The sequence below is a fragment of the Gossypium raimondii genome, chromosome 10, assembly GCF_025698545.1.
Source record: "Gossypium raimondii isolate GPD5lz chromosome 10, ASM2569854v1, whole genome shotgun sequence".
NCBI classification, from domain to species: domain Eukaryota; kingdom Viridiplantae; phylum Streptophyta; class Magnoliopsida; order Malvales; family Malvaceae; genus Gossypium; species Gossypium raimondii.
Genome location: NC_068574.1, coordinates 19,519,487 through 19,540,256, shown reverse-complemented (window position 1 = coordinate 19,540,256; position 20,770 = coordinate 19,519,487). Strand labels below are relative to the sequence as shown.

Below are 20,770 nucleotides of genomic sequence, written 5' to 3'. Positions count from 1 at the left end.
AATAACCTACACTGTTTCAAGAAAGACATTTCTTCTTATAGGGCCAAGACGAAGCCCTTATATTCCAACACAATAAACGCATTCTCTCCCACCAAAGAAACAACTTCGGAGAAATACAATCAATATTAGAAAACACACAATCGGTCTATACCCACCACACACTAAAATTAGAGAGGGGAAGAGCAGCATCACCACCATTCAATCTTCATTTATTGTTAGATAATTATCTTAAGTTAGCTTATCAGTCTGTTTGGGGAAAAAAGAGAGTTAATTATTCGTCAACCTTTTTACTCTATTCATTGAAGAGAAAAATGGTTAAGCCAAATTTGTATTTTAGTAGGTGAAAGCGTTGGAAAAAACATGAAATGGCCGGCAAGCTTCTTCTCATGCGGAACAAACTGCAGTAGCTGGCGTAAGAATTTGATCCAAAACATGGAATATAGCAACAGAAATCTCATTGAATCTGCACGTACACATATTTTGCATAAATAAATGTTAATCCCGTACCAAATTTTCAATAGAATTTCCTCACTGTTTTAATTTCCTGTAAGAATAAGAGATAATATTCGATATCCAATGGCAGCTGCGATGGGAGGAAAGCTTCCAGGGCCAGCGTCAGGAACGGCACCGGCCAATGCCTATACGACGGAGAGTAACCCCATTGTGGTGATCGGTGAACAGTACATTGCCCCATACCCTGTGGATCTTAAAATACAACACACGGTATTTACGGTTGCTGAAAATAACTTCGATATCACCGACGTTAATGATAACCCTATTTTCAAGGTTAAAAACAAGTTGTTCAGCTTTCCTGATCGCCGCGTTTTGCTTGACGCTGCTGGAAATCCTCTCGTTTCCCTCAAACAGAAGGTGAAGGTTTGGTTCCCATTTTCTTGGACAATATGTGAATTCAAATTCAATGAATATAAATTTGGTGTTCTTTGGTTAGATATTGAGTGTTCATAGGAGATGGAGAGTTTTTAGAGGGGAAAGCGACAAATCAAGTGATTTTCTTTTCAGTGTGAGGAAATCGTCTTTGGTTCATCTGAAGATGAGGACGAAGACTACGACGACTACGACTTTAGATGTTTTCTTGGCATCCAATACCAGTGAATCACTGCCTGATTTCAAGATCACAGAGGGTTGGCGCGACAGCAGCTGCACTATTTTTGCAGGACACGCTATTATTGCACAGGTACTAAATTTACTATTCCAATCCTAATCATTTCTTACTAAAGCACTAATTATATCCACCTTTTAGGCCAAATATTATGCACAAATTCAATATTACTCAGAGAGCCAAAAGACTATGCACAAAATTGAATATATTAACACAAAGTTTAATACTGCAAAGGCTTACTTTGGACGGTGGTTAATTTTTTTTTTAACTCAGATGACATGGGTTTAATCTATGTCACCCTTTTATCTTCAGCGGAAGTGGATGAAAATGTTTCAACCCATGTTATTTAAGTGTCCGATGAAAATTTTAAAAACTCTTCGACAGATATTTGAATTTATTTACTTTTACTCTTGATATTATGTATTATTTAATTCATTGATGTATAAAATTAAACATAAGTAGTTTAAGTTCGAGTTCGACTCAAATTTTAGAACTTGATATTTGATTCGAGCTCGATCAAACATCTTATTTTAAGCTCAGTTAAGTTCGTTTATCAATTTTTGTACTCAAGCTTAAGCTTAGCTCAACGCAATAATTAAGCTTAGGGTTAATAATATATATTAAGAATAATAATGAAAATATGAAAAACTCGATAAGGCTCACGAGCCATTCAAATCAAGTATTACTAAGCTCGAATTCTGCTCGAACGATAGCTTGAGCTCGACTCGATAATTACCAAATCGAGTTCAAAATATTTTTTGAACCGAATTCGCATAGCTTGGAAGCACTAATGTCTCATTTACACTCCTACTAAACACTATTTGTATATCACAATTTTTTTTTCTAAGCTCAATCATAATTTCTAATAATATATCTGAATAATTATAATAAAAATTAACAACTACAAAACATAGTTAAATTAGTAATTGAAATATACCCAAACTTAAAAACCAAGTTTTTTTTTTCTGAATAGCGCTAATTATAGACATGTCAATAAGGGATAATTAACTAATTTTTCCCTAAAATCCGGATAAAGATGAGATATTTTTTTACCATTTCTAACCCCTTTTTTTTTAATAATCTCATTATATGTTTTGATCATATCTGCTCTTTTTGACATAATGTCTAGAACTACTCATAGTTTCTCCTCAACCCATAAATAGGATAATGCGCTTCAGCGCACTCAAATCCACGTCCTCTTACATTGACAACAATGTCCATGCCAATCGAACTAAGACTCAATCAGCGCCATTTCTAACTGTATGTTATTACTATTAAGCATGTTATTATTTGGATAAGTATTAGTGAGCATATTAATATGAATGCAGATGCAAAGAAAACAAAACGTGAAAAGCCTCGTAATTAACGCAGACAACTATGGAATAACAGCATACCCTAATGTTGATTACGCATTCGTTGTTGCACTGGTGGTGATTCTTGATGAAATAAATCGAAATAGCTACGACTGAACTTCAACCTCAATTTTCATCCTACCTTCAATTGCAAATCTTGATTCTCGTATTTGTATTCCTTTTTTTTTTTTTGTTTTTTTATTACTCTTCTCACTATGTGCTTGCTATGAGTTAAAACATAAGTATTATTTGTTAATGTATTATCTTATCTTTAACATTTTATTTTTATATAACTTAGAATAAAATATAATAAAATATTAAAATAAAAATATTATAATATTTAATTTTATATTAATACTAAAATAATAAATTAAAAGTATTATTATTTAAAAACAATATATTAATATTATTACTTTGTAAAAATAATAATATATATTTACTAAAATAATTAAAAACTATATTTATATAAATAACAAAATATTTAAATATATGATTTATATTAATATATTAATATTCTATTAAAATGTAAAATTTTAATATTAATATAATAAAATAAATTGTCTATATAATTGTTAATTTTATATATTTTAAATTTTATATTAAATATATAAAATAATATTGTTTAAAATTAATAAAATATATTTTATTAATATTTATATATTTTATAATTAAATTTAAGTAAAATATTATTAAAATCATTTAATTTGAATTCGGGTTGGGTCGGGTCAACTCAAGGATAAGAAATGGCGGGTTGGGCCGACTTAGTCGGGTGGGTCACTCGACCCATGAATAGTTTTACTTGTAATATGTGGTTGTTGAATGAGGATAAAATTGAAACAAAAATAATTGAAGTTGAGGAAAAGATGAGTGATGTTTAAAACATACATTCACATAGGTGAAAGCTAAAAAGCTATCACCCAACTTAAGTAAAAAATGCATATGACCTTACTATTTATCAAGGCTACCAAATACGTTTTTATTTGAAACTCATGTGATAGTTACGTAATATATGAGCTATCGCTCCAGTTTCAAGCAAACCAAACAAGCCCAAGGGTCTTAGAGACAAGCACATCTTTCGAGTATGGCATTTTTTTTACATTATAAAACAATGGTCAAATTTCAATTTTGGCTCTTATACTATGCTAAAACTTGGATTAAATCCATATACTTCAAATTTTGGCATAATTTGATCTTTCTACTTTTATAACGTCGTTAATTAGCATAAATAGTTACTATTGTTAACTATTTCAATTAGAATGATGTATCCATTTTTTTAAGAACAATATTCCAACCAACAAATTATTGTATTATGACGAGTTTGAATGCGTGCTTTTAAGAAAAAAATCACATAAGCATTTTCCACGTAATTTTTATTACATCACTACAATGTAAATTTTGTTTATTTTAAATATCACGTCGTTGAATTTAGCTAAAGAATTTTAATGGTGGTAACAACTAAATCTAAATTTTAAGTTCGAAAAGTAAAATAACTAAATTCCTAAAAATAAAATAAGGAAACTAAATTTCAAAGGTATGAAGCATATAGGAACCTAGATCATAAATTAACATTCAAATTTTACTAATACAAACAATTAATCAACCGAAAATGAAGCATGGGAACCATACTAGTATTTAATAATAAAAGAATGCTTAATATAATAAACAATTACTCTTTTGAAGATACTATACAAGTACTTAAAGCTATTACATGTTTTTAGTTAAATAAGTTCTCATTTATGATTTTTACAAGTTTTTTTTTTACTTTCTTATTTTATGTTGATATGGAGGATGGTATGGTAACTTTTTAATTATTTCGACAAACACATAAGGAAATATATATATATATATATATATTATCTTTTGTTTTATTTTCACGTTTGTCACAAATTTAGTGATTATAATGATTTGTAACTTTTAAGACTTAGTTAATTTCTTTTAAAGCTTTAAGTGTTAATTGCGTTTATGGACAATTTTATTTAAGCCTAATAAGACTATTTATCATGTCAAATTCTGTCCATTCCGTAGTTACTTTAAAGCTGGCCGAACATGCTTTATTAGGCATTAGTTTTATACTTAGTTATTTTTTATGTTTTAAACTTAGGGTTTTTACTTGCTACCTACTAAGCAAGTAATCCTAGCTGCATTAGGACTTAAAATTTATCCTAGTTTTTCCCTATATATAACATATGTCGCCCATTGTTATGCACACTTTCATTGAATAATGTGTTTTCTTCAACTCTTTGAGTTTTATCTTTGCAATATAGCTTTCTTTTGATTTTTAGAAAGGTTTTATTCTTGGTTTTTCTTGAAGCCATGGGAACCTTTTCGTCCTCCAATTTACTAGGTGATCGAACTAGGAGGTTGGCTAGAATCAATTGTCAAGCTTGTCAGAGATTATCCATTCAAAATTTATCCATCTTCTCAATATCTTTTAAAATATTGATTTTGTTTATTTTAATCCTTTTTCTAATACTCCATATCCTTTCGAAGTTTCAAAATCGTAGAATTTTCCTGCAAGAAACACAATTTAAACATCAAGAAATCGATATTTCTCAAACCATTTGGAGTTTTTATATCTTTCTTTTAAATTTGTTCAGTTTTTCTCTTCTCCTTCTAATTCTTTGTTTTTTGTTTGTGTTGGGTCAAAATTGGTATTTGTTAACAAAAACAAGCAGTGTCAAATGTGGTGCCATGGTCGTTCCAATTGTTCAATGCACAAGAAATGCAAAGTGTAGAAAACTAAATAAGACAAGATATGTTTACACAGTTTGGTTTCCCTATATCTTCGGCCTAGAGAGAATATTCACTATATTAGCTCCTAATACAACAAGTGAACTCAACTCAAACACTAAATAGTTTAGACTTCTCACTTTTATACCTAAGATCTAAACATATCCCTTCTAAGTTTTCCCCTTGAAAAGTTAGGACTCTTAATCAAGTCACACACTTGATTATTACAAAAACATGCACTCCTAAATCAAGTTCCTCACTAAACAAAATAAATGCTCTCAGCTCATGTACAAAACCTATACAAGTTTTCATACTTTATTTAAGTATGCACTTGCTGACATATCATCTTCTATACAGTCAATTAGCCCTTGAAATAAGTAAGATACATATAACATAAATATCAAAGATAAGTCTTCCATTAGCTAAGGATGTCTTTTTTCCAATAGACTTGATTCAATTTTTCTCCTTAGTTATAGGGATATAAATGGCATCGATCCAATCCCAAAAAATCTTCAAGATACCATGCATGAGTTGATTGGATACAAAGGATGGGCTGACAAGTATCTCAATCAAACAAGAAGATCACAACCCAGACATATTTGTTGCCAAAATTTGCCAATCCAAACATGATAGTTTTCCAAAGTAATCAGTGTTATAGGTAGTTGGCATTGGGTCAGGTACGAGCTGAAAACTGCCTTAGTAGTTCGGTTTTCAGATCAAGATCCCTTCAAGAAGCTTGGTTCTTTCTTGTTTTCCATCAATACCACATCAAAATGATGAAATTTACCATTTTTCTCTCAATCGATTGCTTCTATGTGTTTTGTTGATTTGTTTTGCTTTAATCTTGATTAAATAACATTTTGTTTTGGTTTTCTTTTTCCAAGATTTGGTTTATCTTTGCTTTTTGTTCAATAATGTTTCTTTTGCATCAAGAAACCCTGATTTCAGTCGTTTCTCATCTCTTTTCTCAAACCAAACTCTATTCTCTACTTTTCTATTATTTTCCTTTGTTTTCTATTTTGTTTAGACCGGATCTCGTTGTTGACTTGTTGATTGATTTTTGGTAGCTTTGTTCCTTTTAAGAACGGATCAAAATCCTCTTCTCATTCTAGATCCAACTTATAATCATCAAAATTCCATTGGATATTCATTATCTTCCTTAGATCCATTCTTAAATATATTTTTATTCGCTACCTAGCTGCCTCTTTTACTCACTTGGTACTTTAATTTGTTTTAGGTTATTTACATCCTAGGTAGGGCTTAAATCCATTTTGATTCAATTCTTTCATCGTTTGAACAACTTGAATATGATCTTATTTCGCTGCCCCTATCAGTATGATTTGATCGAGGAAGAATTTTTAATAACGTGCCACACTATTGTAATTAAACCTAAAGTGATAAAGTTTTTTTTTTATTGGTGAATGAATTAAGAAACTTTACAAAAACTATAAATATTCAAAAGGAGAGACTGCAAATATTTGTAAACCTTCCCTTCTACCAAATGCCATTTTGGCAATACAATTGATAAACCATAAAAGTAACATATTTTTAATCTCATTCTTGATGCATTTTTGGATAATTAATTATGTAAATTAGTGAATTTGATGCTCCTAATCCATTAAATTTATATTTTTATACTTAGGAGAGTATTTGGGAGGAAAAGGAAGGAGAAACGAGCCAAAATCAGATAACTAGAGTTGTTTTCAAGATCCGCACGGCTTGGGCATTTCCACTCGGGCTGGCCACATGCCTGTGTGAGCCATACGGGCTGTCCACACGCTCATGTGCTAGCCCATGTCAATATCACACCCTACTTCCAAAATACGCGAAAAAAACTCAATTTTTAGGCTTTGTGAGCATTCTAAAGTCTATAAATACCAATTAGAAGAAGATCTAAGGGGGCACCTAGATAATATTGAAGAAAAGACTCGAAGAACGCTATCGTAATTAACTCGGAAGCGGATATCCTTCAAGATCGAAGATCTTCATTTAATTTCTTTCGAAGTTTTATTGAGTTTCTTTATGTCTTGTTGTTATTCTAACTTTGAGATGTTTCTATTCAGGATTATGAACTAAATCCCTAGATACTTAGGGAAGATGAAACCTATGATGAATCTTATTATTTAATTTCTAATTTATGCGATAAATACTTGATTCTTGTTTTCAATTATGAATGCTTATTTCATATTTTAATATTTCTGAGATATTAATTCAAGTTTAATGTGCTTATTTCAGTGGAGCAAAAGTCACTGTTTAAGAGTAGATATTACATAATTGAGTGGAGTTGTATGCAATCCTAGAAATAGGACGACATAAATCTACCGGATTAGAGTCAAATCTAATAGGGGAATTCATAGATTGAGTTAATGCGACGATAGGGGTTTTTATTAGAAAGAGATTTCAATTAATCAACCTAGAGTCAGTTGTTCTTACTTTCGAAAGAGATATTAACATAATTTAGGGATTTCTACGGATCAAGACACAAATGAATAAATCGTTTAATTCAGATTCAGAATAATAGGTGAAGTTTAGGTGGATTATTTCCTGGCTATTATCTTTCTCATTGGTTGTCTTCGATTATTTTCCCATTTCATTCTCTGTTGCGTTCGTAGTTAATTTAGATTAGTAAATTTAGATTTAAAAAATCACTTCAATTTATCGACTAAATAATAGAAAAACAGTAATTACTAGTACTTTTAGTCCTCGTGGATACAATATTCCCTACTCACCAAAGCTATACTATTGTTCTATAGGTGCGCTTGCCTTTGTCGTAATTATAGTTAGTTTAGTGACCATCAACAATCAGCTTCCTTGTTATCTTCCTTATAGAGAACGGGGGAATCCCATATGACCCAATATATTTGACAAGTCACACTATAAGTCAACCCAAACTGCATCTTCCTCTCCCGGATTTCGAAAAGGAACTTTTGGAACACCAATAGGCATTAAAGGAAAGAAAAAGAATTAAATACTATATTTCACTTTGATCTGGAAGCGTAATAATGGTCTTAATAATATTGGCCTCATATTTTATACATAGATAAAATAAGGTCATAAAATAAAGAAAGACAGAATGAATGAAAGAGAATTCTTACCAATAGGTCCTTTGAATGACAAACAAATAGGGATGCGTTCATTCATAAAAAATAGGATCAACCCCCATTGCGTATTTATACTTACCAGGTATAGAATAGATCTGCTTCTCTTTTTTCTTCTGAGCCGAATTCTTCCCTTAATTACTAATAGGATATATTCAACAGACCAACTTTTCATTTTTTTGTAAAAGCTAAACTCTGCGTCTGATTATAGTAGAATTTGAACTCTTCGACAATGAATCTTTAATAGCTCTAATAACTTCCATGTTGCCTGTCTGCACATATACTTTATCATAAAGAAAATATTGCATCAACAACACACCATAAAAAATTAGCCATAACTCAGCTTAAAAAACTGAACAATTTCCTAAATGATGATTAAAACCAATAATCCAATTCCCATTGTAGTCCCTCACTATACCTCCTGCGACAGCACATCCTATGTTCAACTTAACAACTCTATCTAATCTTAATCGAATCCACTTTTCTGCTTCCATTGTTGCCACAATTGAGACTTGTCATACCGAACCCCCTGAACAATCAACAAGGTATTGTTTTGCCCAACTATACGTATTTTTGACAATTTCCTCAGCACTCCACGACACACCCTGAAAAATAGAGATATTCCTATTCTTCCAAATATGCCAAGCAACAATACCAAAGAAACACAACCAATCAACATTCCCCATAAAGAAATCATAACCATTTTTTAAATTAGAAACAAGCCAATCCTGTAAATTACTTGTAATGAAAAAGGCCTGCTTTTGGGATGGGATAATCTGAAACTAAATATCTCTCGCTGCACCACAATCTCTAATAGCATAATTAACATCCTCCACTTCATGTCCACTAAACAAACATACTGCATCACTATCAATTCCACGCTTTAACTGCTCCTCCTAAGTAAGTAGTTGTTATTTGAGAGCCAACCAAAAAAAGACCCAAACCCTTTGAGGACCTTGAAACTTTCAAGGCAGATTCCAAACATCCTCTTTTGAATTCCACGTACTCTTCTTAATCATACAATAGGCACTTTTAACAGAGAACCAACCTGAAAAGGTGTCAACCTAAGCAATTTTGTCAAGATTCGCCAAGGGTTGCGGAGGTGGAATACTAATAATACGTCCAATAATTTCTTCTAACACCTAAACTTGAAAGAGCTCTAAATTTCACATTCCTTCTTCTGTAACCATCTTTATGAGAGGACAATCAGAATAAAAATTTGCACTAGCTGGAACAATATTGATTAAGGGCCAAATCTTCGGAATCCAACTATCCCTCCAACATCAAATGATGTTACCATCCCCAACTAACCAAAAGACATTTCTCGAAGTAAAAGCCATACCTTAGATAGAGATCTCTAGAGAAAATAATAGTTGCTACGAGTGATACTTTGGGGCAGGCCATCCTCCATTCTATACTTCAATATTAGGACCCTGACCCACAAAGTCTCTGAATTTGTTAAAATGTTAAAACCCAACTTCAATAGGAAAGATGTGTTATGATCCTTTAGATTCAAAATCCCAAGACCTCCATAAGCTTTTGGCTGACATAATGAGTTCTAGCTAATAACAGCCAGCTTTTTGCTGCCTCCAATCGATCCCCATATAAACTGTCTAATAATACTTTCAATTTCATCACATATTTCTTGCAAGATCATCATTGACTACATAAAATAGCTGGGAATAGAGAGAAGAACCAACTATGCTAAAGTGGCACTTCCAGCTAAAGACAATTATCTCGTATCCCATCTTTGTAACTGAGATTTAACATTTTCCACCACAAATATCAAAGAGCTGATAGTAACCCTTTCATGGAATAGTAGAACTCCCAAGTAAGTACCAAGGTTATGGACTTTGCTAAAGCCAAACAAATTACAAAGATACGTTGTCAAAGTTTCGTCTACCTCTTTGGAAAAGAACTTGTTCTTTTCCTAAACCCTAAACCCTAAACCATACACCTTTTAGAAGAACTTAACTACCTCAGTTTGGAGATCTTCATCCTCATACAGCTAGTCCCTATTATCATTCTTTAAGGCTGAAATTTTGTTGTCCTTCATTCTCTGAATTGTAAAAGAATGAAAAAACTTAGTATTCGATCCCCAAAATGTAGCCAGTCACATTTCATTTTTTGCTTCCAAAACAGCTCTTCGTGGTGAAGCAACTCTTCCCATTCCTCTCTAAATTGTAATTCTATCAGACTTAAATAAGCAGAATTAGAATCTTCTAAGGCTCTTTGGATACCTGCCAATTTCTGCATCAACTTCCTTTTACGGATCCCTATACGACCATAAACTGAATTATTTCAGTTTTTAATGTTACATGTAACATAATTTAAGGAATCAACCATGTTACACTGAAAACACCAATTTTTCTTAACAAAAGTCGAGAAGCTAGGATGCCTTACCCAACCTGCCACAAATATAAAGGGGAGTCCCTTCGAATTATTAACATTCGGCTTAAGAGAAAGAAGCAACGACCTATGATCCGACTTAATCCTCGAAAGATGGGTCACAACATAATTTGGAAAAGCTCTCATCTAAGCGTCATTGCCAATTGCCCTATCTAGTCTTTCAAGAAGTACACCCTGTTGCCACGTGAAAGCAAGCCTTCTGAAACCCCAATCCTGCAACTTGGACACCTCTAAAAATCATTAAAAAGCGGACGACCCTTCCCAATAGTATGATCACCTTTCTTATCACTAAGAGGTAGTAACGTATTGAAATCACCAATAGCAACCCAATAAGTATTACCAGTCGGGATAACAAACTTAATACCTTGCCTTAACACCCTCATCTTCTGCCTATTAGGGTTTCCATAAACAAAAACAATATAAACATGCTTAGAATTGCTCCCCTTAATAACTCGAATACAAATGAATTGAGAATGACTTCGAAAAATCTCAATAGAAATAAAATCCTTCCAACCTACCCAAATGCCTCTAGAAAATCCAATAGCTTCCACCCGATGAGAAAATTGAAAACCCAATCTAGCAATAATCTTATCTGTTTTGGATCAACTTACCTTTGTCTCTAAAAAACTAACTATGCCTGGCTTATGCTCTCTATTGTATTCACGAAAAATGCAGGGAAATTTCAAACTAGCACATCCTTGATAATTCCAAGAAAATACAGTCAAATCCATAGAAAAAATAAAAAAGGAAAAGAACCAACCTTACTACATCAAGCTTCTAAACTCTGGTTTCTGCATTCCTTCTGAAACCATTAGACCATTACCAATATCCGTGTCCAGTTTAATGGAAATCAACATAACCATAGAATTCATAAAGTATGACAAAAGAACACGGGCAGAACCAACTAATTTGAATCTATCTCCATGGTTACGAATGGTACAGTTGAGCCTTCTGCCAATACGACTCGAACTGCTTTTATCACCTAAAATTTAAACCTTAGAACTAAAAACTCCTTTTCTAGAACTAGAGGTACCACCCGCACCCGAGCCTTTATTTTCATTAGGATTAGTATTTTCCTTAAAGACGACTACTAAATGCCTCCTTGGATCAAGAATCGTTCTATTTAAGACCACCATCGTCTCCTTCGATTCTTCATAGGTAGGATTAATATGTGTAGTAGTCATAGGAGACCCATCTGTAAAAGAAGAAAAATCGAAAGTATCCTTGAAACAATTACCCAACTACTTGTTTTTGTCTAAAACTATCAGGACAGATTCTTGGGATGTTTAAAGTGCACCTGGGCAATTATCTCGTGCGGCAGATTGCATAACAGTATTTTAAGCATTATTCGACCTGCAGCCCAGGTTCGTGCCTCCCTCGTTGAGTTGTCCATTTCCACTTGCAGGCCCACCTAAGAACCAATAACCACCTTAGTGGATCGGCTTGCGTTAAGATTAACTAAACCAAACCTACCCCCACTCATAAACTAGCCCACATATTTCTTTCTTTCACCACCATTCCCAACAGGACTATAATCCTTAGCAAAAAAGTTGTGGCCCAAACTCCCATTAGACTCCACCAAACTAGACCTGTCCATGGGCTGGGTGGCCCGGCTCGGCCCGACGGCCCGCCCGAAATATGGGAGGGTTTGGGTAAAAATATAGGCCCGAAATATGGGCTTGGGCAAAATTTTACTCCGTTTAAAAATGGGCAGACCTCAGGCAAGATTTTTTTGCCCGGCCAGTCAAACCCAAAAATATTAAATATATATTTTTATTTTTAAAATATAATAGTTTTTATTTTAAGTTTATTTACTTTCATTTCCTTGACTAGTGTTACAAAATAATAATAATAAAACATCAAGTTTGTTTTACTAATCAAATGTTAGATTTTGTTACAACAATTAATACAATTAATAATTTGATAAATTTACTAATCAAATGTTAGATTTTATTACAACAATTAATACAATTAATACAATTAATAATTTGATAAATTTACTAATCAAATGTTAGATTTTATTACAACAATTAATACAATTAACAATTAATAATTTGATAATTTTACTAACAATTAATTTTAATAACAATTAGTTTTAATTTTATTAAAAAAATAATTTTAATTTTAATTAAAAACGGGCCGGGCCAGGCCCCATATTTTTTCTTCGGACCGGGCCTGGGCAAAATCTCAGGCCCATATTTCGGGCCGGGTCGGGCCCGGATCTAGTAAACGGCTGAAAATTTTTTGTGGGCCCGGCCCAAACCCGGTCCAGCCCGGCCCATGGACAGGTCTACACCAAACCCCCAATATCTTTTTCTTTAAATCCTGAAGATTCTTTCCCTAAACTCCTCAATTTGGAATTAGAATGTCCCTTTAATTTTGCAACAGCTTCATAGACTGGACACCTTCATCCAATTTTTAAAATCATTTAATACTTTAAATCTTAACCCTAAACTTGCTTTTCTTGAACCTCCTTCCCTATGATTTCGCAAATCTTTTTGGCCCCGTCAAGATTTGCGCTCAACCACCACCCACAGGCCGTACGTCAACCCCTCTCCACTGTTAGTCGATTTAGATGACTTTGATTCCCCATTTTCTTGTACCTTCTCACTGTTTGTTGTCATCACCAATAAAAAGCACATCTCCTTCGTATGGTCATATTTTTCATAAGAGAAACAAATTGTAGGCAAAGTTTCATACTCCACCAGTTGTAACTCTCAATTCACCAAAACTTAATATACTAGCGGCCTGTCGAGGTCCATAAAGACGACCATTCTAGCAAAATGACCTCTGGTCTTGCTATCCGTATTAAGGTCTAGTTTTGCCACTTTGCCTACTAACTCCCCAACCGCTTCCAAAATGCTCATTTTGTATATAAATCCTGAAAGTCCTGGAAATGTAATCCATGCAAAAATCACACTCGTGTAATGTTTATTGGGATTAAAAATTTTGGTCCATAGCTGAATACTAAAGGTATTGACCATAAATAATCTGTGGACCTTGTGAAATAACCTTGTTGAAATCCTCACTACAAAGGAACTTTGCTAGAAAATGCCCATTCTCGATATCCATGAAATGATTTTGACGGTCTCCACAAGTTACTAATTCAATTATGACGGGTAGCGTATCCAATGTTTCGCCCTAACAGCTTCAACACTACTATTGTCTCCATTTCCTTAAAGAAGATCTACTGAATTCGGTTAGAAAACTCTATAGTCAGGATTCCATTTATGATCGACTTTTTGACATCTCCTTCCATAAGATCTATCTCATTAGCACTACCACTCCCATCACTTCTATTCTCCTCCCACTAATCAGCAACCCCTTCCTCAATCAACATCTATTTTCAAAACACCTTCGGCCTCAAATCTGATTCCACAATCATATCATCACCAGCAACACCCTCAACCCCTTTGAACCAGACTTTTTTCATATCCCAATCATCAGGCAAACGGGACTCGGAAGCCTTTTCACCACTCAGAGAATTTTTCATATTCATTTCTTTTAGAGTGATAAAGTTAATACTAATATATGCATTTAAAAGTTAAGAGATATAGAACATCACCACTTTTCTCACATAAAAGGTAAACATTGAAGGTGTTTGATTATTGTTGGAATCCACCAAAGACAAAAAAATAATAATAATAAAAGAAAATAACTTCAAGCAAATTTTGATTCAAATTCTCATTTATTCTTCACATTAATAATGCTAGCCTTTATATGAACTAACCTGGGTTATCCCTAAGCATAAGAAGTTTCAAACATTAAATACGTGCTCTAGTTCCCAATACATTCAATCCTGGTACTCTAAATCTCATACATGTATTGATTCCATACATTAATTCCTAATACATTGAACCCCATGAAATAAATTTGCATAAATTCTCAGCACATAAACAAAGCATTGAATAAAAGAGTGCATTTATTAGCTTGTCTAGATTTATCCTTTGAACAATTTTTGTTAAAATAATCATAATTCTTTGTAAAAAACTCCAAAATACACATCCTTTGATGCATTAGAAAATAGAGTTCTAGATATTTCCATCTACATACAATTCATAAATTTTGAACATGTGAATCACTACAAAGTTTTTAAGTTCAAGTTGATGTATGAATTCTGGATTTTTGTACCTTCGATTCTTTACCAACATTTAATTTTCCTACAAAAGCATTTCCATCCTCCACCCCAAATTTGGATCTTCATGCCCATTACACTTTTAAAATCCAAAATATACTTAGCTCTAATTCTTTATGTTGGGACTTAAACTGTCTCGAATGCTAATGTTTCATTCCTTGTTCAAATTGCGTTTGGGACAAGTTAGAATAGTTAAAGTGCAGTGAGTTTGTTGCTATTTTTTACTTGAATAATTTTGGTTGGCTTCCTACCAACAAATTACCTTTTATTTTTGCTTGGATTAAGTTTAATATTGCTAGAATTGGATTTTCAAACAAACTTTATCCTTATTCTTATCCTTTGACTTGGTCTTCACTTGGTGGTTAAGCTTTTTTGAATTTGCTTGGTAATAAAGGCTTCGAGTTCGAAATTCAAAATGAAGATTATATGGGTAATTTCTTTAAATTAAAATAAAGATTTATCTCTTCATGTTACTTGGAGAAGATGTCAATTTTTCACCTATAAATAGGCTACTTTGCTGCACATGTCAGGGTGCACCTTGAGTGCTTTGGTGAGAGCTTTCATTCGAGTAGTTGTTATTTTTTTTATTTGTAATTTTTCACTCTTTTTTTAGGCAATTTTTTGGAGAGTAAACTTTGATTGTAAGTGAGGATATTGGGTGAAAGATTGTAATAATTGGGTTCATTGTTAGGACTGCAATTACCATTGTTGTAAGGGTAGATTGAGCTTTAGTCAATAAGTGTTTTGGATCAATTATTAAATAAAATCATTTACTGAGCAATGTTCCATAGAGCAGGATTGGTGAATCCGAACTACATTAACAAATATTGTGTGTTGATTGCTCTCCTTACTTTACTCTTCTCTTATAATCTATTTGTTAATCTGACTTATTCCAATCTATGTTGGAACATGGAATTGAATTGGAGCTATCAACAAAACTTTTTCACTTTTCAATTGTAATTGTTAACAACTTATCAAATGCTCTATCATTCCCCTCTAGTTATAGGGAGAATTGATCCTCATCCTTTGGATGACCACCATGATAAGAAGATAAGTACAAGACATTGAAGGTGGATGAAATAGCACACTACACCAGAACAGGCTTTTAGTGGCATATTTTGTGGCGTTTTGATAACAAACGCCGCTAAAAACCAAGCATTAGCGGCGCAAAGAATAAAACACCACTAAAGATCTAGCATTAGCGGTGATTCTTATAAAACGCCGCTAAAGAACATCATTAGCGGCGTTTACCACACAGCGCCGCAAAATCTCAAGACCAACACGCAGCGTTCTGGTCTTGATGTATTTGGCATTAGTGGCGCTTACGAACAAACGCCAGTAATGTATAGTATTAGCGGCGCTTAGAGGAAGCGCCGCAAAAGATGTTAACCAAAATGCAGAGTTTGGTCTTGATGTATATTGCAATTAGTGGCGCTTATAAAGAAAACGCCGCTAATGTATAGTATTAGCGGTGCCGAGCGTTAAACGCCGCAAGACATCTTAATCAAAACGCAGCGTGTTGGTCTTGATGTATAATATAATTAGTGGCGTTTAAGGAAAACGCCAGTAAAGGATAGTTATAGCAGCGTTTGGTGGTAAGCGCCTCAAAATATCTTAACCAAAACGCAAAGTTTGGTCTTAAGGTGTATTAGAATTAGTGGCGCTTGATGAAAAACGCCGCTAAAGTATTAGCGGCGTTTGTGGAACGCGCCGCAAAGTATCTTAACCAAAACACAGCATTTAGTTCATGATGTATACCGAAATTAGTGGCGCACATGGGAAAACGCCGCTGAAGCATAGTATTAGCGGCGCTTTTACCGAAACGCCACAAAAAACCTAAGCCAGACGTCATCGTTTCGGAACTTTTTAGTGCTTTAGCGGCGTTTTTCCTTAAAGCGCCACAAAATCATTTTATAAGTTTTTTATATTTAATTTGTTTATTTATATTAATTAAAATTCAATTTATTTTAATTGAATATTTGTTAAAATGGAAAAATTGAAATAGTATTATTTAAAATAATTTTAAAAATTTTAGGTACATGACTGATTGATTTGTAATTTATATATTAAATAATTTCATATATAATTATAAAAGATACGATAGTATTAATTTTAAAATATTTAATTATTTATCATTATAGTTTAGGGTTTAATATATATGCGGTTTAGGGTATACGGTTAATTTAGGATTTAAGGTCGGTTTAAGAGTTACAATTTTAACGTTTATATAGATTATGGAATTATGGATTCTGGTTAATTTAAGGGTTGTAATTTAGGATTTATAGATTAAGAGTTAGGGATTTAAGGTTTATGGATTCAGTGTCAGGTTAGGCTTTAGGGTTTAGATTAATTAGTGTGTTTTAATTTTTATAAAATATGGTTTAAGGGTTAGGGGTTAGGGATTCGGGTTAGGATTTAGGGTTTTGATTAATTAATATTTTTTAATTTATGTATTAAATAAGGTTTAAGGTTAGTACAAGTTAGGGTTGGGGTTAGTGGTTTAAGGGTTAGAAGATAAGAGTTAGTGATTTAGGGTTTAAAAATTCGGGGTCAGGTTAGGCCTATTGGGAACTTTAATGGCGCTGCAAAATTTTTATTTTATTTAAGGGTTTACGTTATAGAATATATGATTTAATGTCCATGGTTTAGAGTTTTAGGGATTACAGTTTAATGTTTATTAATTTGGGTTAATAGTTTATGTGTTAGAGTTTGTGTTTAGGGTTTAAGGATACTGTTTAAAAATTGAAGAACATTTAGATTTTACTAAAGATTCATGCAATTTAATATATGAATATCAAATATATGTTTTGTACAGTAACATTGGCCACACAATTACCCTAAAATATGGTTTAGGAAAATTACGGTTTGGGGCTTTTGGTTTTGACTTTTACTGTTCGGTGTTTTGGGGTTTAGGGTTTAGGGTTTGGGGTTTGGGGTTTGGTTTTTGAGGTTTAAGGTTTACAAATTATAATTTAAGCAGGTTTAAAACGCGAATTTATTTTTTTTAAATGTATTACTCTCTCATTTTTTTATTATTAATTTTTCCATTTTATAACTCTGGTTTTAATTTTGGATCAATTTAACTTCAATCTTGGATGACACTATTTTGACAACTCACGTGCTAGTATATTTGTATTCTATTCTTAGCGTATATATAATTTAAAATAAATTATAAATATTTTTAAATTTTGTAGAAATTTTAAATTTTTTTTGCAATGAAAGCCGTTAGAGGCGTTTATCTCAAAACGCCGGAAAGAGTATTTAACGTTAAGTAAAACTGCGTCGTTTCCTGTCACTGGGAAGGGGAACGGCGCCGTTTTGTTCATCTGTATTCGCGGCGCTTTAAAAAACGCCGCCAAGTTGGATTAGGAGTTAATGAAATTGCGCCGTTTTACGTTGCTATTTGTGGCGCTTTCCATAAAACGCCACAAAATTTTAATTATGTTTATTGAAATGTTGTCGTTTTTGTCTATTGTATTAGTGGCGTTTTTCGGAAACACCACAACATTGGGTAAACTGTTGGGGAAACGGCTTGGTTTTGAGTTATAGTTAGTGGCGCTTTACTTGAAACGCCGCAAAATTGTTCAAACATTTGTTGAAACGTTGCCGTTTTGTAAATGTTATTAGTGGCGTTTTATCGAAAACGCCACGGGTTTGAGGTAAGTGTTGATGAAGCGACCGCGTTTTGAGTTATAGTTAGTGGCGCTTAGTTTAAAACGCCGCAAATTTTTGACCTATATTTTGTGGCGCTTTGCTTAAAACGCTACAAAAATGTTTTTCAATGTTTGATACGATGTCGTTTATCTATATTATTAGTGGCGTTTATTGGGAAACGCCACATGTTTCAGCTGTTTGTTGATGAAACGACCGCGTTTCAGTTAAATTTAGTGGCACTTTGATGTAAACGCCGCAAATGGATATTTTTTTAGATGAGAACGGCGTCGTATTTTTTCCATCAGTCTGACCAAATATTACACCCGATATTTCTCCATCACTTATCCCCCAAATACTCATTCTCCCCCAAATCCCTAAAATTTCCCCTAATCCCTAACAGCCCCCCAAACCCGACCACCTGCTACTCTGCCGTCTCCTGTGCTGCATCACTCCATCCGTCCGTTTCCGGCGCCGCAACCATCGGTAAGTTCGAGTACTTCGTTCTTGGTTCTTTTTCTTCATGCGTTAATGTCTCTCTGTTGCTTCTTCATTTCTGTTGTTTTGACTCCTTCCTCGTAGCAACCCACGCTTTCAATCTTCCAACTTCCCCAAAAGCTCCAAGGCTGAAACCGAGGAGAAGACGCCGCAATTAGTAATTTCGGATTCCATCTTCAGTTTTGGGCAATACCCTTTCCAAGGTATAAAGCTCTCGGTATTAATTTCATCATTTAAAATTACTGGCTTTGGGTCCTTAGTTCTGATATGGTTACTTTTATTGGACTCCTTGATGCTCAAAAATCGGTCCTTTATGAGTGAATTAGTCGATACTTTTGATTAGTTCGATAGTGCGTTTAGGGTACGACGTGTTTCTTTTATGTGAAATGCCTTTAGTCTGCTACTTAAAGAGTTATGGCGTGGAAAAGTTATTGGCATTTGTTATATCTAATGAAGTTGTTTTAAAAACTTTTCAATGGGAAACTTTTTTGTTAAAGAAAAACCATTCTTTTGTTTGATTATAATGAATATATATAGGCTTCCTTTTATCATTTCTGATTTGGTTTGATTTTGTTGTAACTTGTTATAACCAAACTGAAATCCGAATTCAATTGCTATAGGTGCCTAACTGTTATTTTGCAATAATGGATTTAGAGTTAAAGTGTTTTATTTTTTTCCTGTTTATTTGAGTGTAATTTACATATGTTTTCCTCTTTTTTTTTGCAGTATTTACTCCTATTTTAAATTTATTTTGCATGCATTCCAATTTTAGATGAAGTGGTTGTATGTTTTATATCGAAGTCAATATTTACTTTCATATTTCTTTCATGCCATTCCCATAAATCATTTCAGCACTAGGCATGAATTCAAAATTGTTCAGGTATCCTGCAAATGGCATTGTTGATAAGGATGCAAAATTTGTTTTCTGATGTTAATATAGCCTTGATTTTTCTCATGTATAGTTGTTAGTTGTTATGGGTAAATTTTAAATAATTTTATATAATTTTATATAATTTCATAATTATTCGAATATATATTCATAATTATACTATATTTATAATTATCGATTTGCAATTTTATCGATTTACAATTTTATTTCAATTAATAAATGTTTAATAATCTATGATGATTCAATAAATTGATCGATTAATTGATTGAATGTCAATGAATTTTCAATTTTGGTTAGTTAATTGATTGAATGTTTAATAAATTCATTATATAATGAATGTCAATGAATTATCAATTTTGGTTAGTTAATTGATTGAATGTTTAATAAATTCATTATATAATGAATTCTCAAAAATTATTACTTGATTGCATGTTTAATATAAATAACTTATTAATATATATATATTTTAAAGTTAATATATAATTTCAATATTTATTATATTTTTAAATATATTTTACAATTTAATTTAACTTATTGATAATATATATATTGTTAAGTAATAATTTTTAAAATTGATATCTTACATTACTTAAATATATATTTTAAGTATATTCTACATGACTTACATATTACTTACTAAAACATATTTTTACTAAAATTTACTTTAATATATTACTTGAATATATTACTTAAATAATTTACTTAAATACATTACTTACTAAAATTTGTTTAAATTTTAAATACATTACTTAAATATATATTACTTACTAAAATTTAAGTATATATTACATTACTTACATAACTTGTTAAAATATATTATAATTTCAATATTTATTATATTTTTAAATATATTTTACAATTTAATTTAACTTATTAATAATATATATA

At 32.4% G+C, this 20,770-nt stretch overlaps 1 protein-coding gene across 1 annotated transcript; it reads left to right on the top strand.

Moving 5' to 3' along the window:
• Nucleotides 1-262: 262 nt before the first annotated feature.
• On the top strand, nt 263-2,608 carry LOC105775894 (protein LURP-one-related 10). The gene is made up of 4 exons (XM_012598386.2): nt 263-412; nt 584-870; nt 950-1,195; nt 2,449-2,608. Exons 1-4 carry the CDS (start codon nt 361-363, stop codon nt 2,587-2,589), a joined length of 726 nt encoding a protein of 241 aa, XP_012453840.1. The 5' UTR covers nt 263-360; the 3' UTR covers nt 2,590-2,608.
• Nucleotides 2,609-20,770: the final 18,162 nt, after the last annotated feature.